Below are 22,937 nucleotides of genomic sequence, written 5' to 3'. Positions count from 1 at the left end.
TAGAGTTCTCTTAATAAGAAAGAAGGGGAAAATTAATATGGAATAAGCAGCTAGCAAACAAGCTGCTACAAAGTAACTAATTTTGATCTCTAAATACCTAATACTTTAAAATAACAACTTTTTTATACTCTTTTTTAAAAGGAAGAGTATCTAAAGTCTTTAATTTGATGATGCTCTTCTGAAAGTCTATATTATGTATCAGCTCTGAAATCTTAAAATTTCTAGAAAAGCATGAAACTGAAAATAAATACAGGTGAAATGTAATATAAAATATTCAGTACAAATGAATGCAGCTAGTGATTGTTAATATTCAAAGATATCAATTTTTTGTTATAATTTAAAGATATTAGCCAATGCATCATGACTAGGGAAATCAGTATAAGTCCGTCCTTTTAACACTGAAGCTCACACTGAAGGGAGAGGAGACTAGCAGGAGTAGTGAATGATGACAGTTCAAGGTAGTAAAATTGGAGCAGTGAGCAGCAGATACCTTGTTTCCTAAGAAGATGGCCAAGGATAAATAGAGACTGAATAGTTCTTTAATGTGGAAATTCATTGAGGGCCAACCAACAGTCTAATCGACACTCAGCAATCCTAGAAGTCTTCACAATATCTTGATGAAAGTATGCCAGCCAGTTAGTTCAGTAGATCGGGAATTAAATGTAGTACAAAGCATACTTTAATGAGATTTTATAACTTAACTTAATTGACAGAGCACTTTAGAATATTAATATTCCCTATAGCAAGAATGTAAATTTTGGAAAGAGGATAGACACTGGAGTTGAAGCGGTTGGTAATTCCATTATTTGATAGTTGTGTTGAATACTATAATAGTTGTGTTGAATACTAACTCCTAACTCTAACACTAACCATATAACTTGGGGCAAGTTGTTTAATTTCACTGTCTTAACTTCTCATCTTTAAAATATACTTAAGGCATTATGAACTTAAATAAAATGCTGTATGCAAAGGACTAGCACCACTTAATACATAATGAGTGGTTGATAAATAATAGTTTAATATTCTAAGCCACAACATCAGAGACATCAATAGCCAAAGAAAGGTGTACACAAAAGGAACACAGCAGCATTAGCTGTATTATAAAATACGTTTGCTATTTTTCCTCCAGAACAGTGTTTCTGACCTTTTGGGGTCATAGATGCCTTTGAGAATCTGATTAAAGAGCTATATATAGATCTTCTCCTAGATGGACGATTGGGGGGGGGGTCACATTCATACAATTTTACTTTTTTTTTTTTTTTTGGTCATTTTTTCCATTAATACAACATTAAGAATATCTGCTCTAGAAGAAAACTAAAGTGCACTTATTTTAAAATGCCATATTCCTCTTAAGATTACGTAATGGGCATATTTACATGACTTAAAAGGAATAAGCAAAAAAAAACAATGATAAATCAATAAACTATAATAGGGATTAACTAGGCTTTCAAACGGTAACGTCTGAAATTCCATGCTTGATCTGAGAGTCTAAAGCTGTAGAGGCCCATCGTGGAATGCAACAGCCTCCATCAAAGTACCTGTCAGGGTCCCCAAGCCACAGTCTGGATATGTTTTCGGAGAAAATAGCTGATATCCTGGCCAAACAAGTGTTTCTCACTCGGTGCGCAAGAGCGGTTTCTCTTGAAAAGGTAGCAGATGTTGAATGTTTATAGTAGTTTTTGGTTTGTTTCACTTAAATTTGTCATGTTTCACTTATTTGTTAGAGACTATGTATATCCAAAGAAGTCTTACTCTCAAGATGATCATTGTCAAAATGACATAAAATAACAAGCATTTTGGTTAGTTTTCTTTACTATTACTTACAGCCATGATGTTCTAATAGAATATTTAGCCATTGTAGTGAGCAAAAACTTTCTCATGAAGGGTCTAAAAAATGTTTTTGGCATATGGTAAAATATAACATAAAATATACCAGTTTTAGGTGTACAGTTCAAGTGGCATTATATTCATAAAAAGAATTAATATATATAGATATACATTTTAAAATGTTATTTTCATCTCTCAATAGCCTTGCTTAATTTACATTATACTTATAATCTAGTACATTTGTGTAATCAACAGTCTAAAATATAGCCCAACTCCAACTAGAGGAGTACTTAAGAACTTTTTAATATTAAAAGAAGCAAAAAAATCAGTTGTAGATATTTACTAGTTTGCCTTTGTTTTCCCATATTTATCTTAAGCTCCCAATTTTTAAAATGGTACAGTATTCTTTTTAGTAGTATTATTATTGCTATTTTTTTTGGCTACTTAGTAGCATTTATAAAGTTAATATTGTTCAGGTTATTTTCAATAAATTTAAATTTTTTCACCATGGTCAAATCTAATTTTTCTAATAATCTGTCTTCTATAACTCTTTTAAGCAGGACTTTTCACACCTGAATATGAATCTGGAATTGATTTTTAAATTCTTGTTTTTTAATGCATTTTATTATGAATAATTTGAAAAAATTAAAATTAAAGCTGTTTCCATCACCCTAATCCCACTCTCAATTTTTTTTTCCTGTGGATATTTTCACAGCTGAAACAGTTATCTATGTATAAGCCATTATTATCTTACATAAACAAACTGAGACATAACTTTGTGAAAAGATTTAACCACAGTTGTACAACTCTGGACAGAGATCCAGTACTGCGACTTTCAAATTGCTGCCCTTTTTTCTATACCCTCCTGCATTATCTACCTCTTAACCTCACAAATTTATCCACTTCTCTGTATCTCCCCTGCCACTACCCTAATTCAGACTCCCAGCCCCCATTATCGGACTGCTACATTTGACCTTTATGCTTCCATTTGTATTCCACTGCAATTCATTCTCTCTACTGCAAGCAAAATGAGCTTTCTAAAAGGTAACTCCAATCATATCACTCTTCAGTACTTTCTCCCTAATGTGAACTCTATTATGATTTCCCAGGTCTGGCATGGCACCTGAAGGCCTTTCACATTTTATATATTACCTTTCACTATATTCTTACTTCAGCTATTACTAACCTCCCCGTAGCTCTCATAATAGGCTATGCGCTTCCAATCAGATTCAGTCATTAGTGTATCAAAACAGGAAAAAGATTCAAGTTGTAAACTTGGTTTTTCAAAGACAACAAACTAGCCAAGAACTATTATTGAGTAAAATAATTATACAGTCAAGGCTTGTCTCTTTAAGAGTGGTGCAAGAAGATAAAACAATAAGATTAACAGAGGGAGTAAAAAAAGAAGGGTTTTTTTTTTTTAAAGAGAAAAGGTGGAATATTTGACAAACGTGTTCATACTTTTAGGGTCGTTGAATTTTTTGACTGGAAAAAACTAAAGAGATCATCTAGGCAAGCTCTTAAATTTTAGTCAAGGGCCTCCCTGGTGGCGCAGTGGTTGAGAGTCCGCCTGCCGATGCAGGGGATACGGGTTCGTGCCCCGGTCTGGGAGGATCCCATATGCCGCGGAGCGGCTGGGCCCGTGAGCCATGGCCGCTGGGCCTGCGCGTCCGGAGCCTGTGCTCCGCAACGGGAGAGGCCACAAGAGTGAGAGGCCCGCATACCGCAAAAAGAAAAAAAAAAAAAAAAAAAAAAAAAAAAAAATTTTAGTCAAGTAAACTGATCTCCATAAAGACCATATTTTGGGTTCCAGGTAACATTTGTGCCATAGTTGAGCCATCTCTAAAATCACCTGATTCATAGGCCAGTGCTCTAACCGTATCATCCTGACCCCCTAAAGAGAGTTTGCTCTAAAATACTTGCTGTATTTCTTGAAATACAATTATGAATCATGTCAATAAACAACCCCCAACTTTACTATATCTCAGACACATAGAATTACATTGTTTCCCTGTCATAGTGCCCACCACTGGCTTAGGAAGTATTACAAAAAAGAAAAAGAAAAAAATAACTTTAAGCTTACAGAGAATCAATGGCCAACTGCAGGTTGGGAAGGAGTATTGAAAACCTAAAATGGATTATGGGAATTATCTGTTGGAAGTTTCTAGGCACAGCTCCCCTGCTTATAGGATTTTTGTCTCAGCCCCTTACAATGTCCAAACTATTTCACTCCGTTTTATTTTATTAACTAAAATTTTTCCAATTTAATATTCTGAGAATGCTACTGGATTATTACCATTCATACTTTAGTGTATCCACTTAGCTGACGTTTTCCATACTTAAGGTTTAGTAGATTTGAGAAAATATAAGTAATTTTAGGTGGTAGATTAGAGAACATTTGGGCATATGCACATAAGGGAGCCTACGAGAACGTTTTTACACTTGGCCTAGAATGAAGCTTATACCAAGACTGGGTGAAGGTAAGATTTTTTTTTTTTTTTCCACACCTCATGGCATGTGGGATCTTAACTCCCCAACCAGGGATCAAACCTATGCCCCCTGCTGTGGAAGCATGGAGCCCTAACCACTGGACTGCCAGGGAATTCCCCAAGAGATTTTTTTTTTTTTTTTTTTTTTTTTTTTTTTTATGGTACGCGGGCCTCTCACTGTTGTGGCCTCTCCCGTTGCGGAGCACAGGCTCCGGACACACAGGCTCATGGGCCCAGCTGCTCCGCGGCATGTGGGATCTGCCTGGACCGGGGCACAAACCCGTGCCCCCCTGCATCGGCAGGCGGACTCTCAACCACTGCGACACGAGGGAAGCCCCCCAAGAGATTTTTATTGTATGAAACTTTTATTGTATTGACATAGCCCCTGTCCTGGTGGTGTACCTTACATTCTAATATGGAGAATCTATGAACAAATAAATGAATTGTTACTAATCAGTGCTATGGCAGAAACTATCAGGGGTGGAGAATGTCCATCTTTAAATGTAAAGCTTAGGGAAAGCCTCCCTGAAGAAGTGACATTTAAGCAAAAACGGGCCATATTCATGTACTTTCGAAGTATTATGAACAAGTTGGATAGACCAAGAAACTGTCACTATAGTAAAATTTGTTCTGAGTTCCTGACGTTCAGTTTCTGAGGAAATTTGAAACTTGTAAGTCATAGACCACCTGTACCAGAACACTTGTTTTTCAAATTGTTCTTAAACATACCATTTCATATTTTTAAGAATTAAAACTATTGACACCAATATAAAATAAGTTTTATTAAAATTGATTTAATTTTAACATTTTTAAATGAATCTGAGGTATAGTTTGTATTTTTCCCCAGGAACTCGATAAAGAACTTCATTGCCACCATTTGCACCTCCAGAACAAAGATTTGAAAGCACAAATTAAACATATGATGGATCTAGCTTGTCTTCAAGAACAGCAACACAGGCAGACGGAGGCGTAAGTACATGGATTTACCTGTTCTAAAAATTTTAATACTGTAGACCTAAGGAACCTGAAGCATAGAAGTTTAGTTTTCCATTGCCAGAAAATTTAATTTTATCCAGTACAAGGTACATATTATTTTTTAAGTGTCTGCCAGCATCAGAAATCATACAGAGTTAGAAAACACTGAGAAAGTATAAAGGATGTTGTTCTTCTCCTCTAATTTTTTATAGTGCTTTATAGTTTTGAAAACATTTTTTAATTTATTATTTTTATGTAATATATGTCATGTAATACAAAATTTCAAAGATGCCTCTACAGTGAAAAAGAGTTTGTCTTCTACCTGTCCTCTAGCCATCCTTGTCCCCTCCTAGAAACTACTACTATTAATACCAACTGAATTTTTAAGTAGACAGTTTTTAAGCATTTGTAATTCCAGAATGATTTTTTGCTATCATTAAAATGAAGTTATTAAAAGTGTATATTTTTTAACATCATGTCCCAAGTTTTAAGTGATGCTATAGTAGCTCTTTCATGCTCTCTCTACTAACTCAGTAGTAACACCTTTTAATTTTTGAAACGTAATGGTAAAAAAGTATAACTTGATCTTTATTTTTATTACCTTGGATATATCAGTCAACTCCTTAGGTGTCACTTTCATGCTCTGTAAAAATGAGAAATATATTTCTCTAAGGGCTTTCTGCCAATCTAAAATTCTACTAGAGTTCTTCTAGTGTTCTCAAATAACTGGTAATTAATTTTCCATACTTTTGATTTAAAGGAAATTATATTAGCATAGTTATTTTTTAAAAGAAGAAGAAACAGGGAAGGAAAAACTTTAGGGAAATATTATCCTGTGGATAGAAGCTCACCCTGCTCTCCCCATACTTTCTATATTTATACCTAGAGCATACATTGAACATTCATTTACTTGTACTCACACCACCTGCAAGAGTTAAAGTTATCAAAGAAACATTAATTTATTTTGACCATACTGTATTTGATACACCATACAAATAGATTAATATATTTAAGGTACATTTTGGCCTCAAAATGGGGAAAAAGATTTCTAACTTTGAATATTGGTGAACCAAAGCATTACAGAGGCAATACAATATAGTAGAAAGAGTATGAGTTTTAGAGTTGGTCTTGAATTCTAGTTTATATGAGCACTATAACCTTGCATAAATTATTTTACCTCACTAACCCTTAGTTTTCTTATATGTTAAATTATCATACTTTCCTTATAACAATTTTAAAAGGATTAAATAACAAAAAATAATGAGTGTGATGCACTGTCTTAGCCTGAGCTTATAGAGTGGAAACAAACAAACAAAAAAAGATTTAGTATATATTCAGAGTGCTGAAAGAAAAAAATTTTCAACCAAAAAGACTACCTCGCAAAGTTATCATTCAGAATTGAAGAAGAAATAAGAGTTTTCCAGACAAGCAAGAGCTAAAGGAGTTCATCAATCATTTATAAAGCTAGTATGAAGGTTAAAAGAAGAAAGTAGTAAAAAATAACTAACTACAATAATTCCTTAAGGAATATACAAGATAAAAAGATATAAAATATAACGTCAAAAACGTAAAATGTGGTGGGGGATGAAAACGTAGACCTTCAGAATGCATTCGTACTTAAGTGGCTACCAGCTTTAAATAGACGGTTATAAATTTGTGCTTACATGTAAGCCTCATGGAAACTTCCAAGCAAAAACCTATAGTAGATACACAAAAGATAATAAGAAAGGAATTAAGCATGCCACTAAAGACAGTCATCAAACCACAAAGGAAAAGAACAAAAGAAGAAAGGAATGGAGGAACTACCAAACAGCCAAAAAAGAATTAATAAAATGGCAATAAGTACATACCTGTTAATAATTACTTTACATGTAAATGTACTAAATGCTCCAGTTGAAAGACAGAGTGACTGAATGGATATAAAAACAAGCCCCATCTATATGCTGCCTACAAGAGACTCATTTCAGACATACAGACAATTCACAGACTGAAAGTTAAGGGATGGAAAAAGGTATCCCATGCAAATGGAAACCAGAAGAAAGCTGGGGTAGCTATACTTATATCAGACAAAATAGATTTTAAAACAAAGACTGTAATAAGAGACAAAGATCGGCATTACATAATGATAAAGGAGGTCAATCCAACAAGAGGATATAACATTTGTAAATATTTATGCACCTGGCATAGGAGAACCTAAATATAAAAAGCAAATATTAACAGACATAATGAGAAATAGACAGCAATACAGTAAGAATAAGGGACTTTAATACCCCATTCACATCAATGGGTGGGTCATCCAGACAAAATCAATAAGGAAACATCTTCCTTAGACAACATGTTACACTAGACAAACTTTACAGATATATACAGAACATCCCATACAAAAGCCACTGAATATACATTCTTCTAAACTGCACATGTGACATTCTCCAGGATAGATCATATCTTAGGCCACAAAATAAGATCTAAGAAGATTGAAATCATATTAAGCATATTTTCTGACCACAGTGGTATAAAACTAGAAATGATTCCAAAAAGAAAACTGGAAAATTTACAACATGTGATTAAACAACATGCTACTGAACAGCCAGTTCATCAAAGAAGAAATCAAAAGCAAAATCAAAAAATAGACAAACAGAAAAACAAGAATAAAGCCCAAAGTTAGTAGTAGGAAAGAAATAGCACAGATTGGAGCAGAAATAAGTGCAATAGAGACTAAAATACAACAGAAAAGATCAATGAAACCAAGAGCTGCTTCTTTGAAAAGATAAAATTGACAAACCTTTATCTAGACTCATGGAGAAAAACAGAGAAGGCTCAGATAAATAAAATCAGAAGTGAAAGTGGAGATGTTACAACTGATACTACACAAATACAAAGGATCCTTAGAGACTACTACAATTATATAGCAACAAATTGGACAACCTAGAATTGCTAGAAAATTGCTAGAAATATACAACCTACCAAGACTGAATCATGAAGAAATAAGAAATCTGAACAGACCAATTACTAGTAAGGAGATTGAATTAGTACTTAAAAACCTTCCTACAAGCAAAAGTTCAGGACCAGATGGCTTTACTGGTAAATTCTATCAAACATTCAAAGAAAAGTTAATACCAGTTCTTCTCAAACTCTTTCAATTAAAAAATAGAAGAGGAGGGAACACTTCCAAACTCATTTATAGGCTAGCATTACCCTGACACCAAAGCCAGACAAGGATAGAAAATTTCAGGCCAATATCCCTGATGAACATAGATGCAAAAATCCTCAACAAAATATTAGCAAACCAAATTGACCAATACAATACTTTAAAAGGATCATACACCACAATCAAGTGGGGTTTATTCCAGAGATGCAGGAATGGTTCAACATCTGCAAATCAATCAGTGTGATAACAAAATGAAGGATAAGGCATCATGTGATCATCTCAATAGATGCAGGGAAAGCATGTGACAAAATTTAATATCCATTTATGATTAAACTTGCAACAAAGTGATTATAGAGGGAACATACCTCAACATAATAAAAACCATATATGACATGCCAACAACTAACCTTATACTCAGTGGTGAAAAGCTGAGAAGCTTTTCATCTAAGATCAGGAAGAAGACAAAGATGCCCACTCTTGCCACTTTTATTCAACATGTACACACTACTGTATATAAAATAGATAACTAATAAGAACCTACTGTATATCACAGGGAACTCTACTCAATATTCTGTAATGACCTACATGGGAAAAGAATCTAAAAAAGAGTGGATATATGTATATGTATAACTCATTCACTTTGCTGTACAGCAGAAACTAACACAACATTGTAAATCAACTATACCCCAATAAAAATTAACTTTAAAAAAAACCATAGTATTAGAAGTCCCAGCCACAGCAGTCAGACAAGAAAAAGAAATAAAAGGCATCTAAATTCAAAAGGAAGGAGTAAAACTGTCACTTTTGCCAATGACATGATATTATATACAGAAAACTCTGAAGACACAACCAAAAAACTATTAGAATAAACAAATTCAGTGAAGTTGCAGGATACAAAAATCAATATACAGAAATCTGTTGTGTTTCTATACACTAATAACAAACTATCAAAAAGGAAATTGAGAAAACAATTCCATTTACAATTGCACCAAAAAGAATAAAATACCTAGGAATAAATTTAACCAAGGAGGGGAAAGACCTGTACACTGAAAACTATAAGACATTCATGAAAGAAATTGAAGAAGACACAAATAAATGGAAATATACTCCATGCTTATGGATTGGAAGAATTAGTATTGTTACAATGTCCATACTACCCAAAGCAATCTACAGATTTAGAACAATCCCTATCAATACTCAATGGCATTTTTCACAGAACTAGAACAAACAATTATAAAATTTGTGTGGAACCACAAAAGACTCCAAATAAACAAAGCATTCTTGAGAAAGACAAAGTGTGAGCAACCACACTCCCAATTTAAAAACTATACTACAAAGCAATAGTAATCAAAACAGTATATTACTGGCACAAAAGCAGACACATAGATCAATGGAACAGAATAGAGAGCCCAGAAATAATCCCATGCATATATGGTCAATTAATTTACAACAAAGGTGCCAAGAATATACAATAGGGAATGGATAGTCTCTTCAATAAATGGTGCTGGGAAAAGTGCACAGCAACAAGCCAAAGAATATCTTACACCATACACAAAATTGTATTAACTCAAAATGGATTAAAAACTTGTACGTAAGATCTGAAACCATAAAACCCTGAGTAGAAAACATAGGCAGGTAAAAATAACTGTCATATAATACAGCAGTTCCACTTCTGGGTATTTATCCAAAGAAAATGAAAACACTAACACAAATAATAAAGCACACCTGTGTTCATTGCTACAAAAAACAAAAACAAAACCCAAGTTTATAGATACAGAGAACAGGTTATACAGGTTGGTGGTGGGGTGTTGGGGGCAGGGATGGGGAATTGGTCAAGGGACCACAAAGGGAGTCACAAAGCACAAACTTCCAGTTATTAAGTAAATCATGTAAATGTAAGGTACAGCATGGCAACTATGGTTAATACTGTACTGCATATTTGAAAGTTGCCAAGAAAGTAGATCTTAAAATTTCTCATCAGAAGAAAAAGAATTCTGTGACAGATGTTAACTAGACTTATTGTGATGATCATTTTGCAATATATACCAATATCGAGTCCAAAAACTTAAAAATAAATGAATGAATGCATAAATACATACAAACATACATACATGCACACATACATACATAAATAACGTATGTCCTGGGTCCCTGAGACCACCTCCATGTTTGATATTTTACTAGGATGACTCACAGAACCCATCGTATAGTTGACTCCATAGTTATGATTTATTAGAGTAAAAGCATACAAAACAAAATCAGCAAAAGGCAAAGGTGAATGGGGCAAAGAACAAAGGAAACCAGTTAGTTGTAAGTTTTCAAGTGTCCTCATCCAGTGGACCCACTCAGTTGTGCTTAAGTTCTCCAGAAAAAAGTTGCAATGACCCATGTGAAATGATGTCTACTTCGGAATCTTGTTAGGCTGACACTTAGTGTCCTGGATTTTTATTGGGAGCTGGTTGAATAGGCGCCCTGTGCCTAGCAGGGTGAATCAAAATTCTAGACTTTCCAAAAGGAAAGCAGTTGTAAATAACTGTTTTTATTGACTTTCTGATTAATGACTTTTCCCTACAGTTGTTACCTACTTGGCTTAAATAGCGTACTCCCCACTATCACCAAAAAGAAAAATGTCACAGACTATTTATTTGTACTATCTAAATATTTAAGATTCTTAGATAATAAAGTAGTTATTTCCTTAAGTGTTAAAATTAGTGCCTATTCTTTTCCCACTGCCCTATTCCTACTTCAGATGGTTCTATTCTTCTGGATGTTATGAGTCAGCTGGAACACCAGGACTAAGTCATTTCAAGATTATTTGTGTTATTTGATGTCTTCTTTGATATAAAAGTTAGGAACCACCTATAACTTTTTAGTTCTGGCATTTCTTCAGTGAACACTCTTCATGGAGGTCTAATACCTAAAAAGATGCATTTAGTACTGCTCTGATTGACAGCAATAGGCGAGATTTTGAATCAGAGCCAAGAATCCAATGCCCCATCATTTTCCTGTACCCACCATACTTTTCCACATTTTTCCTTTGAATGGCTTTGAAAGCTATTGCTTTAGCTCATGAAGAGCTAACTTCAAGGAAAGTTGTCTTTTGTTCATTTGTTATTTTTTAAACCTTATATACCTAAGTTGAGCTTCATCGTTTGACAGTGTATTAATATTTCATTTCAATCTCATAGTATTTAATAACAATAACAACACTATTTCTGATTTGTAAATCACATTATGCTTTGCATAGTTCTGAAAACAATCTCCTATTGAAAGTAGTGGCTGTCCAGCTGTACCCCACATTATAGAAGAGAAACCTCAGGTAGTGCCTTATCCAAGGTCATATAAAAGCAAGTGAAGACTCGCTGAGACTACAGCCTGGTGCTTGTAATTCCCATCCAACATTCTTTCCAATCTATACTTAATGTATTAAGAATATTTGAGGTATTTGATTGAAATATTCTAAAGGAAAATATGTACAGGGAACCATTTTAATCATCTGCTATTACTTTAGATGTTACATAGAACCATAATAATGTATTTAAAATTTAGTATTTATCTTTCTTTTCTTGTCACCTTCTGTATGCAGAGTATTGAATGCTTTACTTCCAGCCCTAAGAAAACAGTATTGTGCATTAAAAGAATCTGGCCTGTTAAATGCTACTTTTGAGTCTGACTTCAAAGAAATTGAACATTTGGTAGAGAGGAAGAAAGTGGTGGTTTGGGCTGACCAAACTACTGAACATGCAAAGCAAAATGATCTACCAGGGGTTTCTATTCTTACGACCTTTCCACAACTTGGATCAGTTCAGTCTTCTCCTTGTTGTAAGTACAGCTTTTATTTCATTAAGTAAATAAACATTATTTCTAAGGAGTAGCCTCCGTTATAATATCAATCAACAGAACAGTCAGTTTTTTAGTAGGTTTGCTATTTTGTGAAAATGGGAGAATTAACTTCAGAATCATTTCAATTAACCAGTATCTTTCAAAGGTATAAGAGTAAGTATGCTTGATGTTCTAAATAATTCTAGCAGTAAAGTTATTTTATTTTACCTTTTTTTGATAAGATAATTTTACTTCCACCCTTCTTTAAAATTTAACTTCTATTAAAGACTGAAGATTATAATTAAGAATATTATATTCTGTAATACATAACAATCTTGTATGTCCTTAAGATCAACTAACAGTGTAGAATTTATTGTTTTTCTGTTGGCAGATCACTTGATGTCTCTGCTCTCATAAAAGTGTGCATGGGACATTTTAATTGAAAAACTAACATATAATCTTGGTTTTAAAATATTCAGATTCTATAGCAGTAGAGTGCCCTCTTCAACTTTTCCCAGAACCTCAATCTTCTGTGCTATCTTAGAGATAAATGCCTATTAACAGTTTGGTTATCATTACAGTGTGTGTATAATATTTGTATTAGATAATTAACTCATTAGCTTTTTGTTACATTTCACATGAATGCTAGCATATTGTATATATATTAAACTACAACTGTTTATATTTGTTTAGTTTATTTGAACAGTTTTAGGGTACATACATAAAGAATCTAGCATGTTTTTTAATAGTTGTGAGAATTGATGCACCATCATTTACTTCACCATTGTTCTATTGGTGAACAGTGCATGTCAGAGAGCATGCCCATATACAGTAGTCCTCCCTTATCTGCAGTTTCACTTTCCACCATTTCAGTTACTTGCACTAAGCTGAGGTCCAAAAATGTTAAATGGAAAATTTCAGAAATAAAAACTTCATAAGTTTTAAATTGCACACCGTTCTGAGTATCATGATGAAATCTCATGCTGCCCTACTCTGTCCTGCCCAGGATGTGAATCATCTCTTTGTCCATCATATTCTTCCCGTTTGTCATGTAGTAGCCATCTTGGTTATCAGATCGACTGTCACAGTATTGCAGTGCTTGTGTTTAAGTAGCCCTTATTTTACTTAATAGTGGCCCCAAAGTGCAAGAGTAGTGATGCTAGCAATTTGGGTTTACCATAGAGAAGCCATAAAGAGCTTCCTTTTAAGTGAAAAGGTGAAAATTCTAGACTTAATAAGGAAAGAAAAATAAATCACATGCTGTGGTTGCTAAAATTTATGAGAAGAGTGAATATTCTATCCATGAAGTCATGAAGAAGGAAGAAGAAATTCATGTTAGTTTTGCTCTTGGACCTCAAATTGCAAAAGTTATGGCCACAATGTGTGGTAAGTGCTTAGTTCAGATGGAAAAGGCATTAAATTTGTACAATAGGATATTTTGAGAGAGTCCACAGTTACCAACTTTTATTACAGTATATTGTTAGAATTGTTCTATTTTATTATTAATTATTGTTGTTAATCTCTTACTGTGCCTAATTTATAAATTACACTTTACCTTAGGTAGATATGTATAGGAAAAGAAAAGAAAAACATAGTAAATATATGGTTCAGTGCTATCTGCAGTTTCAGGTATCCACTGGTAGTCTTGGAATGTTTCCTCCCATGGATAAAGGGAGACTACTGTATTCCCATGTCTGCATGTGTACCAGTTGCCTAGGAACTAATTTGCTGGGTCAGAGAACAAATATTTTTTTTTAATTAAAATGATCTGTCAAACTCTCCAAAAATTTTCTTATACAAGTGTTTATGAGATTTTACATTTGTTTATGTCTCATCTTTACCTTAACCCAAAGTAATAACAGCAACACTAAATTAATGTATATTCTTTTTAAATTTGCAACTCTTATTTTTAGTGATTTTAATTCATTGAAGTTTGTGGAGACTTCTTTAAAGACCAGCATAGAGTTGGTGTAAATGTTTCAATTATGCTTTTAAAGAATATATTAAGTCAGGTCAAATTGGTTGTGTTCTTCAAATCTTGTTCTTACTGACTTATTTTTTAATTCATGTTCTGTCATATACTGAGGTGAACTATTAAAAACTTCATCTTTTACTGTGGATTTCTCCATTTATATCAGGCTTCTATTGCAACACTAAAAAATTAACACAAACATATCAACTTAAAATAACACTGATTTATTATCTCAGAGTTCTGTAGATTGGAAGTCCAGCAGGCTCAGTTGGTTACTCTGCCTCGAGTATCACAGGCTAAAATCAAGGTATCAGCTAGTTGGGTCTCCCATCTGGAGATTCTGGGAGAGAACGTGCTTCTAAGTTCATGCTGGTTGTTTGCAGAATTCAGTTGTGTGTGGCTGTAGGGCTGAGGTCTCTGTTTTCTTGTTGGCTATCGCCCAGGCAGCTCGAATTCAGAGCAAGTCCAAACTTGCTAAAGTACCTGGCATTGTGCAGGCACTCAGTTTTTAGAGGTCACCCCTATTCCCTAGCATGTGGCCCTCTTCATCACTTCATCTCCTAGCCAACAAAGGCAGGTCAAGTCATTCTCATGCTTCAAATCTCTCTTACCTTCCCTTCTGCCTCATCTCTTCTGCCTACAGTTAGAGAAAGTTTTTGCTTTTAAGCACTCATATGATTAGATTGAGCCCATCAGGTAATCTAAAATAATCTCCCTATCTTAAATTTCATAACCTCAATTACTTCTGAAGATGTATGTATCTTACTTATTTTCTTGAAGACTGTTTAGCTGGGTACAGCATTCCAGTTTGGTGTTCTTTTATTTTAGCACTTTAAAGACATCATTTCATTATCTCCTGGTTTTTGTTGTTGCTTTCGTAGCCAGCTTTCATTCTAAGTGTTGCTCCTTTGAATATAATCTGACTTCTGGCTTCCTAAAATGTTTTCTCTTTGTCTTTGGGTCTTAGTAGTTTTGCTGTATTGTGCCTAAATGTAATTTTATTTCTACCTCTCTTACTTGGGTTCACAGGACTCTCTGAATTTGTGTCTGCATTATTTTTCAGCAGTTTTGTAAAGTTCGTAACCATTATATCTTCAAATATTACTTCTGCCACTTTTATTCTCTTTTCTACTTCTGAGACTCCAGTTATATTACATGGTACCTTTTTATTGTCTTACCTATGCCTTTTACTCTCTTCTGCTTTTCATTGTTTTTTCTCTTCCTGGAAATTTCTTTTCACATATTCTGTAGTTTCTCTTTTCAGCTGTGTCAAATGGTTCTTAAATCCATCAAGTTCCCTATCTCAGTTATATTTCAATTCCAGAATTTCCATTTGATTCTTTTTTTATAGTTTCCATTTCTTTGCAGAAATTCTCACTGAATCCGCTGGGTGAAGTCTGTGCCTGAGAATTCCCAAGCCTAGAACCCACTGCGTCTGTTTCTGTTCTCTTTCTGCTGGATTTCTTTCACGTGCATTTCCTTGAATGCATGCTAATTTTTGTGCATCCCACATGTATTTTCAGAATCGTTTGTAGAAATCCCTTGAGACTTCTGATAACAATGTCTTCCTCAGAGAGGATTAATATTTGCTTATTCCAGGCTCCTTTTGGCATTAGCAGTCTAAAATCGTTTCAGTCCAGTTTTAGAGACTGAGATAATTTGAAAGTGAACTTCAGCTTCTGCGAGGGCCTGCCTACTCCTAGTTTACCCTGTGGAGTTTAGCTGTGCCCCAACTCAAATTGGGGAGGGTTTAGGAAGAACTCCCTTTAGTAGGCACTAAATTCCGGTTCCTGCATCCCAGTCCTACAAAGCTCTCAACAATGTTACTAAGCTGTTCTGCCACCTCCAGCATCAGCAAATAACCTTGAGGGGAAAATAGCTGTAAATGCAGAGGTTACTTTCCTGAGCCTTCAACTTCCTCCTGATACCTGCCTATAATTCTTCACAATCTTGTTAGCTCTCCTGTGCCTTCAAGCCTGTGTTTTTTATATTTTGTCCAGATTTTTTACTTGCCTTCAGTACAGAGGTTGCTCTGAATTACCTAAGTCTCTTATTATTAGGCTTCCTATACTATATCTTTACATTAAGATGACAGGCAAGTTGGGGTTATATGTATATTCTTTTTCTTTTAATAAAGCATTATCTTCATCAGAAGTGACCTCGTTGAGATCATTAGAAGGAAAACTTAAGATTTTTTTCAGATTCTCTCATACCTTTGGGGCCTTGATTCTTTATTTATAGTGCATTCAAGATGTTGGAGAGGAAATAGAGTTTTAACACCAAGATTAAGAAATACTGACCACCTGCTATGTGATGATCAGTATCCCTTATTTAAAAATCTGTGTTTCACTTACAGTGTAATTGCGTAGACTATACTTGTCAACAGTAAAACAAAACATTTATTTGGTTCTGAATTCTTTTTCACAACATATTCAAAAGGAAAGACTATTGAGGTTATGTTACCTTTTATAATCATGAACTTTCTTCTGAAAATGTATCAGAAGGTGGGTTTTGTTTTTATTATGTTTTGTTCTTACTTTATTATTTTAATATTCAAGTGATTTTATAGATTAACTATTTGCTTAGTATGTCTTGTTCATTCCATGAATTATGTATATTATATTCATTATGAAGAGAGAGTCAAAGACGAATAACAGGGAAGGGGTATAAAGTGAGTCAATTTATAAATGTTTATTTTTCCTAGTCTTAGAATATTGAAGTAGTTCATCTTAAAAAGTATAAATAGTGAAATTGATGCTTGAATTTCTAAAGACATGAAGCAATAGCCAAATAGCATATATTGCTAAAATTTATCAATAAATAGTCTTAACAAATTTTAGAAGTAAAATTCAACTCAAGCAAAACAGAGTTAAATGTGTCTCATTCATCTTAAGCTTCTACATGTGCCACAAACTTTTTTCCTATACTCCTGTAATGTCAAGTGGTCTTGTTGTTAAATTTCAAAATTACTAAATGCTGTGGGGTTTGAATATTTTATTTCTGGTGCTTTAAAAAGTATTTACTAGATCAGCTACATTCTTTGTATTTAAAACACACACACTGTGTTTTTAAAAATCTGATGAGATTAACTATAATTGATATAATCTGTACTCTATTGTTAGGAATTTAGGTTGTTTAATAAATTTTCATTATTATAAATAATATTGTAGTGAGCAAATATATATATTTATCGTGGTGCTCATGCCTGATTACCCCTATGAAAAATTCCTGGAAGTGGAATTTCTGGCTCCAGAAATGTGCACTTCTTTAAAAGTTTCTAATATATATTGCTAAGTAATTTCTCCCTCTCCTATATGGTTGTACCAATTTTAACTCCCATGAACAGTGTAAGAAAATGAGCTCCTTGATTCTCTGAGTGGGGAGATTGTTAGTAAAGCGGCTGGAATGGCGAACCCGAGCACCAGGAGATGAATAGATGAGGTGTGTTTTAGAAACCTTTCCCGATCACACGGTGTACCATCCTCTGGGTTTCCCATGCATGTTTTAGCTGTAGGAAGATTCCCCTGAACCTGGAGATTTGGGACCCATGGAATGGGTACCACGCAGTATTACTTTAAAGGATCTGCATTTCCTCACCCAACCTCACCAATCCTCTCAGCCCCAAGAGTGTGGAGCCTTATGTCTCATCCAGGTGTGGGTCTAGATGTGGTCAATCCAGGTTGCATCACAGCCCCTGAACGAATTTTGTAAGAATTTCTCTCTCTTTCACTGTCTTTGTTTTTTGTGTGTGTGTAATTTATTTTTATAATGGGGTTTAGCTGATTTTCAATGCTGTGTTTATAATGCTTTACACCCACTTGATTCACTTACAGAGAGATATCAATAAATACTTTTTAAGATTAAAAAAAAAGAAAAGAAAGTGAGCTCCTTTCTCCTTTTAGCTTCACCAGCTGTTGGTGTTAAAATATTTTCAATTTTTAATTTTTAGAAAATCATTTTCAAACACATAGAAATACAAAGAAAACTATAATGAGCCTCATGTACTGTACCTATCACCTAACTTTAAGAATTATCTCATGGCTAGTCTTGAGAACCCCATCTGCTTTCCTCCACCCCATCTATATCTGTACTGGATTATTTTGAAGGAAAATTCAGGCAACATATCATTTCTTCCATTTACATCTTAGTGTCTCTAAAAGAAAACACAGTGCCCTTTTCATAACTAATGCCATCAGTGTTCAAATTTCCTCCATTGTCCCGTAAATGATTTCTTTTTATAGCTTTTTTATATCGGTATCCAGACAAGGCCCATACTTTGTCATTGGTTGGGATGTATCTATTAAATCCTTTTAAATCTGGGGTTCTCTCTCCCTCTTTTGTCTTTGCTAATTACTTATTGATTCTTTGCCACTTTAATAGTCATAAATATTATCTTCTTTCCATTTTTCCTTTGTTTACTAGTATACTTGAGTGTATTTTTTTCCATCTATTTAAGGATATATTTTCTGTGAATGACCTAGCCATCATTTGAACATTTTTTTCACATAGTCATGTATAGCAAAAATTGTTACTTATTTACAAGAGCTTAAGATATGGATGTTTATTCATTCATTCAGTAATATTTATTGAACTTTTACTGTGTGCCAGGCACTTATCTGATGGTAAGGATACATCAAAGTACAAAGGCAGATCATGTAGAGCCTTGTAGGTCATTATAAGGACATAGGCTTTTACTCTGAACTAAACAGAACTATGGCATGATCTAAGCAGAGAAGTAACATATCTTAGTTATGTTTTTATAAGATCCCTCTGGTTTCTGTTTTGAGAATAGATTGTCATATGGCAAGGGTTGAAACTTAAGACACCACTGCAATAACCCAAGTAAAAGATGGTGGTAGCTCAACCAGGTTGGTAGCAGTGGAGTTGGTGAGAAGTGGTCAGATTCTAATATATTTTGAAGGTAGAGCCAGCAGGATTTCCTGACAAATTGGATTTGGGGTGTGAGAGAATGAAAGGGTAAAGTTGACTAAGATTTCTGAACTCCACAACTGAAAGAATCCAATCACCTTAAAAGAGATGGTGGAGCAGGTTTATAGGGTAGAGGTGACAGAAGATTAGGAGTTCAATTTGGAGCATTTTAAATTTGTCTAAGATACATCCAAGTGGAGATATCATGTAAGCAGTTGGATATAAGAATCTGGAGTTTAGAAGTCTGAACTGAAAGATAAATTTGAGAATTGTTAACATTTAGATGATATTTAAAGCCATAGGACTAGATGAGATCATCAAAGGATATTAACTCTTTCCTGTAAGATACATGTTGCAAGTATATTCTTCAGGTTTATCATTTACTGTTAACTTTGTTTGAGATGTCCTTTTTAATACTGAAATTTTAAACTTTTATCTAATAAAATAGCTTCATTTGTTTTTTTCTCCCCCTGCCTTTGGAATTATTCCTCAAAAGGCCTTTTTACCCATAAGATTTTTTAATTTTTGCTTCCATTTACATTTTGACGTAAGATAACAGGCAAGACTCTAACTTAATTTTTTTCCAAAGAGCTAGTCATTCTTGTATAATATATTGACAGTCTATCCTTATGGCACCATTAATTTACATACAGTAAGTAGTCATAGGTAATTCTGTTTGTTGGATTTTTATCTTATTCTTTTATCTGTTGGATTTTTATCTGTTGGATTTTTATCTTATTCTATCCTAGAGCTAGTAACTATTATTTTAAAAACTAATAGTTTATAGTATTTTTTTACATATAGCAGTGCTGGTCCCCCTTTTTTATTCTTTGTTTTTAAAGTGTCCCTGACTAAGAAATATCTGTCAGAATCATTTTTTTCTGATTCCAAGGAAGTAAAATCTTTTTGAAAATTTGTAAATTTTGTCTTCACATTTTCCTACTGTCAAATCTTCTCACTCTAGAATAGTTTGCCTCTCCATATGCATACCCTCTTGTATGTTCCTCAGCAAAATTTTAAAATTTTCTTCATATATGTCTTATACATTTGTTAATTAAAGATATCCTTTGTTTTTATATTTTTGTTATATGGACTAATTTTATTTTGCTTATATTAATAAGCCTATATTACTTCTTATTCAAGAAGAAATTAACTTTTTAAATTTTGTTAATTATAATACTTTACCAATGTCAGTACTTAATTTTGGGATAGATATTTATTTGACTTAAAATCTTTGCCTCCAAACTACATGTCTGTTGACTTGGAGTAAAACATGCACCTATTTTGGGTCTGGAAAACAGAGAAAGCACTCACTGAGTGCCATGCAGGGTGGGGATGCCGGCAGCAGAGTTTAATTATGGAACTGATAAAATTTCTGACATTAAATGAAAAGTCAAGATTTCCTCATTATCCATCTGGAAACTCACATTTAGTAATATTTCTGTCTCTAACCTTTCCTTTTCTTAAATTTTGCACCCCATGTCAGTGATTTTATCTTAGAGTACAATAAAAGATACTAGTAGAACCAGTTTCTTATAGTACAGATATTCTGATTGAATACAGGGTTCTTATGTAAGTTTCTTTCCCCTGTAATTACTTGAATACAAAGATGTTTCATTTTATAAAAAAGATCTCTATACTAATTCCTCATATAATAAATATGAAGCAGCAAAATGCTTATAAACTAAATCTTTCATATATCTTCCCATTTGGCAACAAAATTTAATCAGTGCCAATAGACAATGAAAGTCTTTTTTGAAGCCCTAAATACATTTCGTTTGGCCCTTAGTCTCCTTGTACACAAGGCATTGTTCAGTTAGTCACCTGTAACTGCAAATATTACTGTAAATTAAAAGGTTCTTTGCACTGTCTTTTTCTTTTTTCCCATCTTACATAAGCATGAATACTAGGAAAATGAGACTGAGAGGAAAACATGGTATCTGCTATTTCCCATGGAGACAGGTTTCAAAAGGTTATGGTTGATTTATTACTCAGAGTGCTGGATTAATTCAAAGGACTATAACAGTTCTTAAAATGTATTCTCTCTTTGTGATATTCGTAAATAGCTGATATTATCTCTGTAGGCATTAATTACTACAATAACCACAATAGTGTCTTATGAATACATTATAAAATGTTTATTAGTTTGGTTAATTCACTAGTACCTTAAGGTTATATATCTTTTAAATAGTTAAAATTCATTCACCTGTACATTTGCATCTGCGAATTCCATGAGTCACAAGGCTGTTAAAAAGAATCCAGATTTATGAGTAGTACAGTAATTGTATCAATCACTTGTAGCCTAGAAGTGTTTATTGAAATGCATATATTAATATTTGATTTCACTTTAGAACTTTGCCAACTAATTTTAACTTAGCATAGTTTCCCAAAATACTTGCTCGCGTACATATTAACATGAGTGCTAGCAAAAGAAAAATCCTTGCCATCATTTTGTACCAAACCTCAATTAGATCTAATCTCATTCATCAGTGTCTCCCTGTCATGAACCCTACTTTGCAGCCTGTGACTCATGTTTGCTAAATACTGCATTCTGCTTTTTACACTAACGTACAGCTCTGTAAATCTTTTAACATTTGCAGTCTTAAGCTTTTGATAAATTAGTTCCCCTGGGTAAAATCATTCAGGACACATGATATAGCACATCAAAAGATGACCCCAGAAGGCCTGCCCATTTTTTAAGAGGGGGATTTTTAACTCATTAGTGATAAATTATCTAGTCTCTCTATTTAGAGGAACCATCTGTGGAATATTTCAAAAAGCTGAAAAATAAATATAGACCCCTCCTACCTAAGAAACCACATGAAATTGCCAGTTAGTACTTGTGTTTTAGAGATTTATTTAAACAGAGAATAGAGTGATGATTCTTAATTCAGTTTATTTTAAAACATTTTGAGAAGATTTGATGTAAGAAATGAATAATTATACTGATATCTAGAATAGTTTCCATTTCTCACCTCTCCCCCTTTACAGTCTGCTCTTCACCCTAAAATGATCTTCCCAGCAAAGTTCAGACCCCTTACTTAGAAGAACCTTTAAAGGCTTTCCCAGCCCTATGCAGACTCACTTCCCTATAGCAGTCGGTGTCCCAACCTCCTCTTAAACATGCTTTCATTTTCTTGCCTCTACAGTTTCCAGGCTTTTCACTCGATCTTGAGTGCTACTTCCTCTCCATCCCACATCCTAGCCCATTAAGATCCTTATCCTCATTGACAGTCCAATTTAGATACTGCCTTCTTTATGAAAGCTTCCCATTAATGAGTCCTCCCCACTTTGCCTGCACACACTCTTTTACATTTCCATTATATTTTTTATTCCATTGTTATAGCAATTATCATATCTTACCTTCCCTCTCCCCAACAAACTATAACTTCATTGACAGTCGAAAACAGTTTTTTCATCATTTTTAGGTTTATTGCCCCTTTCACTAATGTTTTAACCTCGTTTTGCTTTTTTTCACTGAACCCCTTGTTATACACACATTTTCCTATCAAATATGAATTTAAGTAATTTTTGTTACCTGCATATTATATTTACCTAATCCCCTATTAATGAACGTTCAGTTGTTTTCCCTTTCTTGCTGTTGTAAGCAACACTCCACTGAACATCTGTGTATGTGTGTGCATATTTTGTGACTTGTTTAATTATTTCCTTAGGCTAAGACCCCCAAAAGTAGAATAGTTAGGTCAGAGGGTCTGTACATTTTTAAAGCATTTGATATGCATTGTCAGGTTATTCTCCAGAACTATTATAAGTG

At 33.9% G+C, this 22,937-nt stretch overlaps 1 protein-coding gene across 4 annotated transcripts in view; it reads left to right on the top strand.

Annotated features, from left to right (window-relative positions):
* The window catches only part of KIF18A (kinesin family member 18A), a gene marked incomplete at its 3' end in the record, with an annotated part of 105,028 nt that overhangs the window by 33,366 nt on the left and 48,725 nt on the right, over positions 1 to 22,937 (top strand). For 3 of the 4 annotated variants that reach the window (XM_081241333.1, XM_081241335.1, XM_081241334.1), the window contains exons 12-13: positions 5,164 to 5,285; positions 12,026 to 12,261. In XM_081241333.1, coding sequence (XP_081097459.1) covers positions 5,164 to 5,285; positions 12,026 to 12,261 — 358 coding nt within the window. Of the gene's footprint in view, positions 1 to 5,163; positions 5,290 to 12,025; positions 12,262 to 22,937 lie in introns of those variants that run through there. The other variant, XM_081241336.1, reaches the window with a different exon arrangement.

The sequence above is a fragment of the Mesoplodon bidens genome (assembly GCF_964165515.1).
Source record: "Mesoplodon bidens genome assembly, chromosome: 7".
Lineage (NCBI taxonomy): Eukaryota > Metazoa > Chordata > Mammalia > Artiodactyla > Ziphiidae > Mesoplodon > Mesoplodon bidens.
This window is presented reverse-complemented; position numbering and strand designations above follow the sequence as displayed.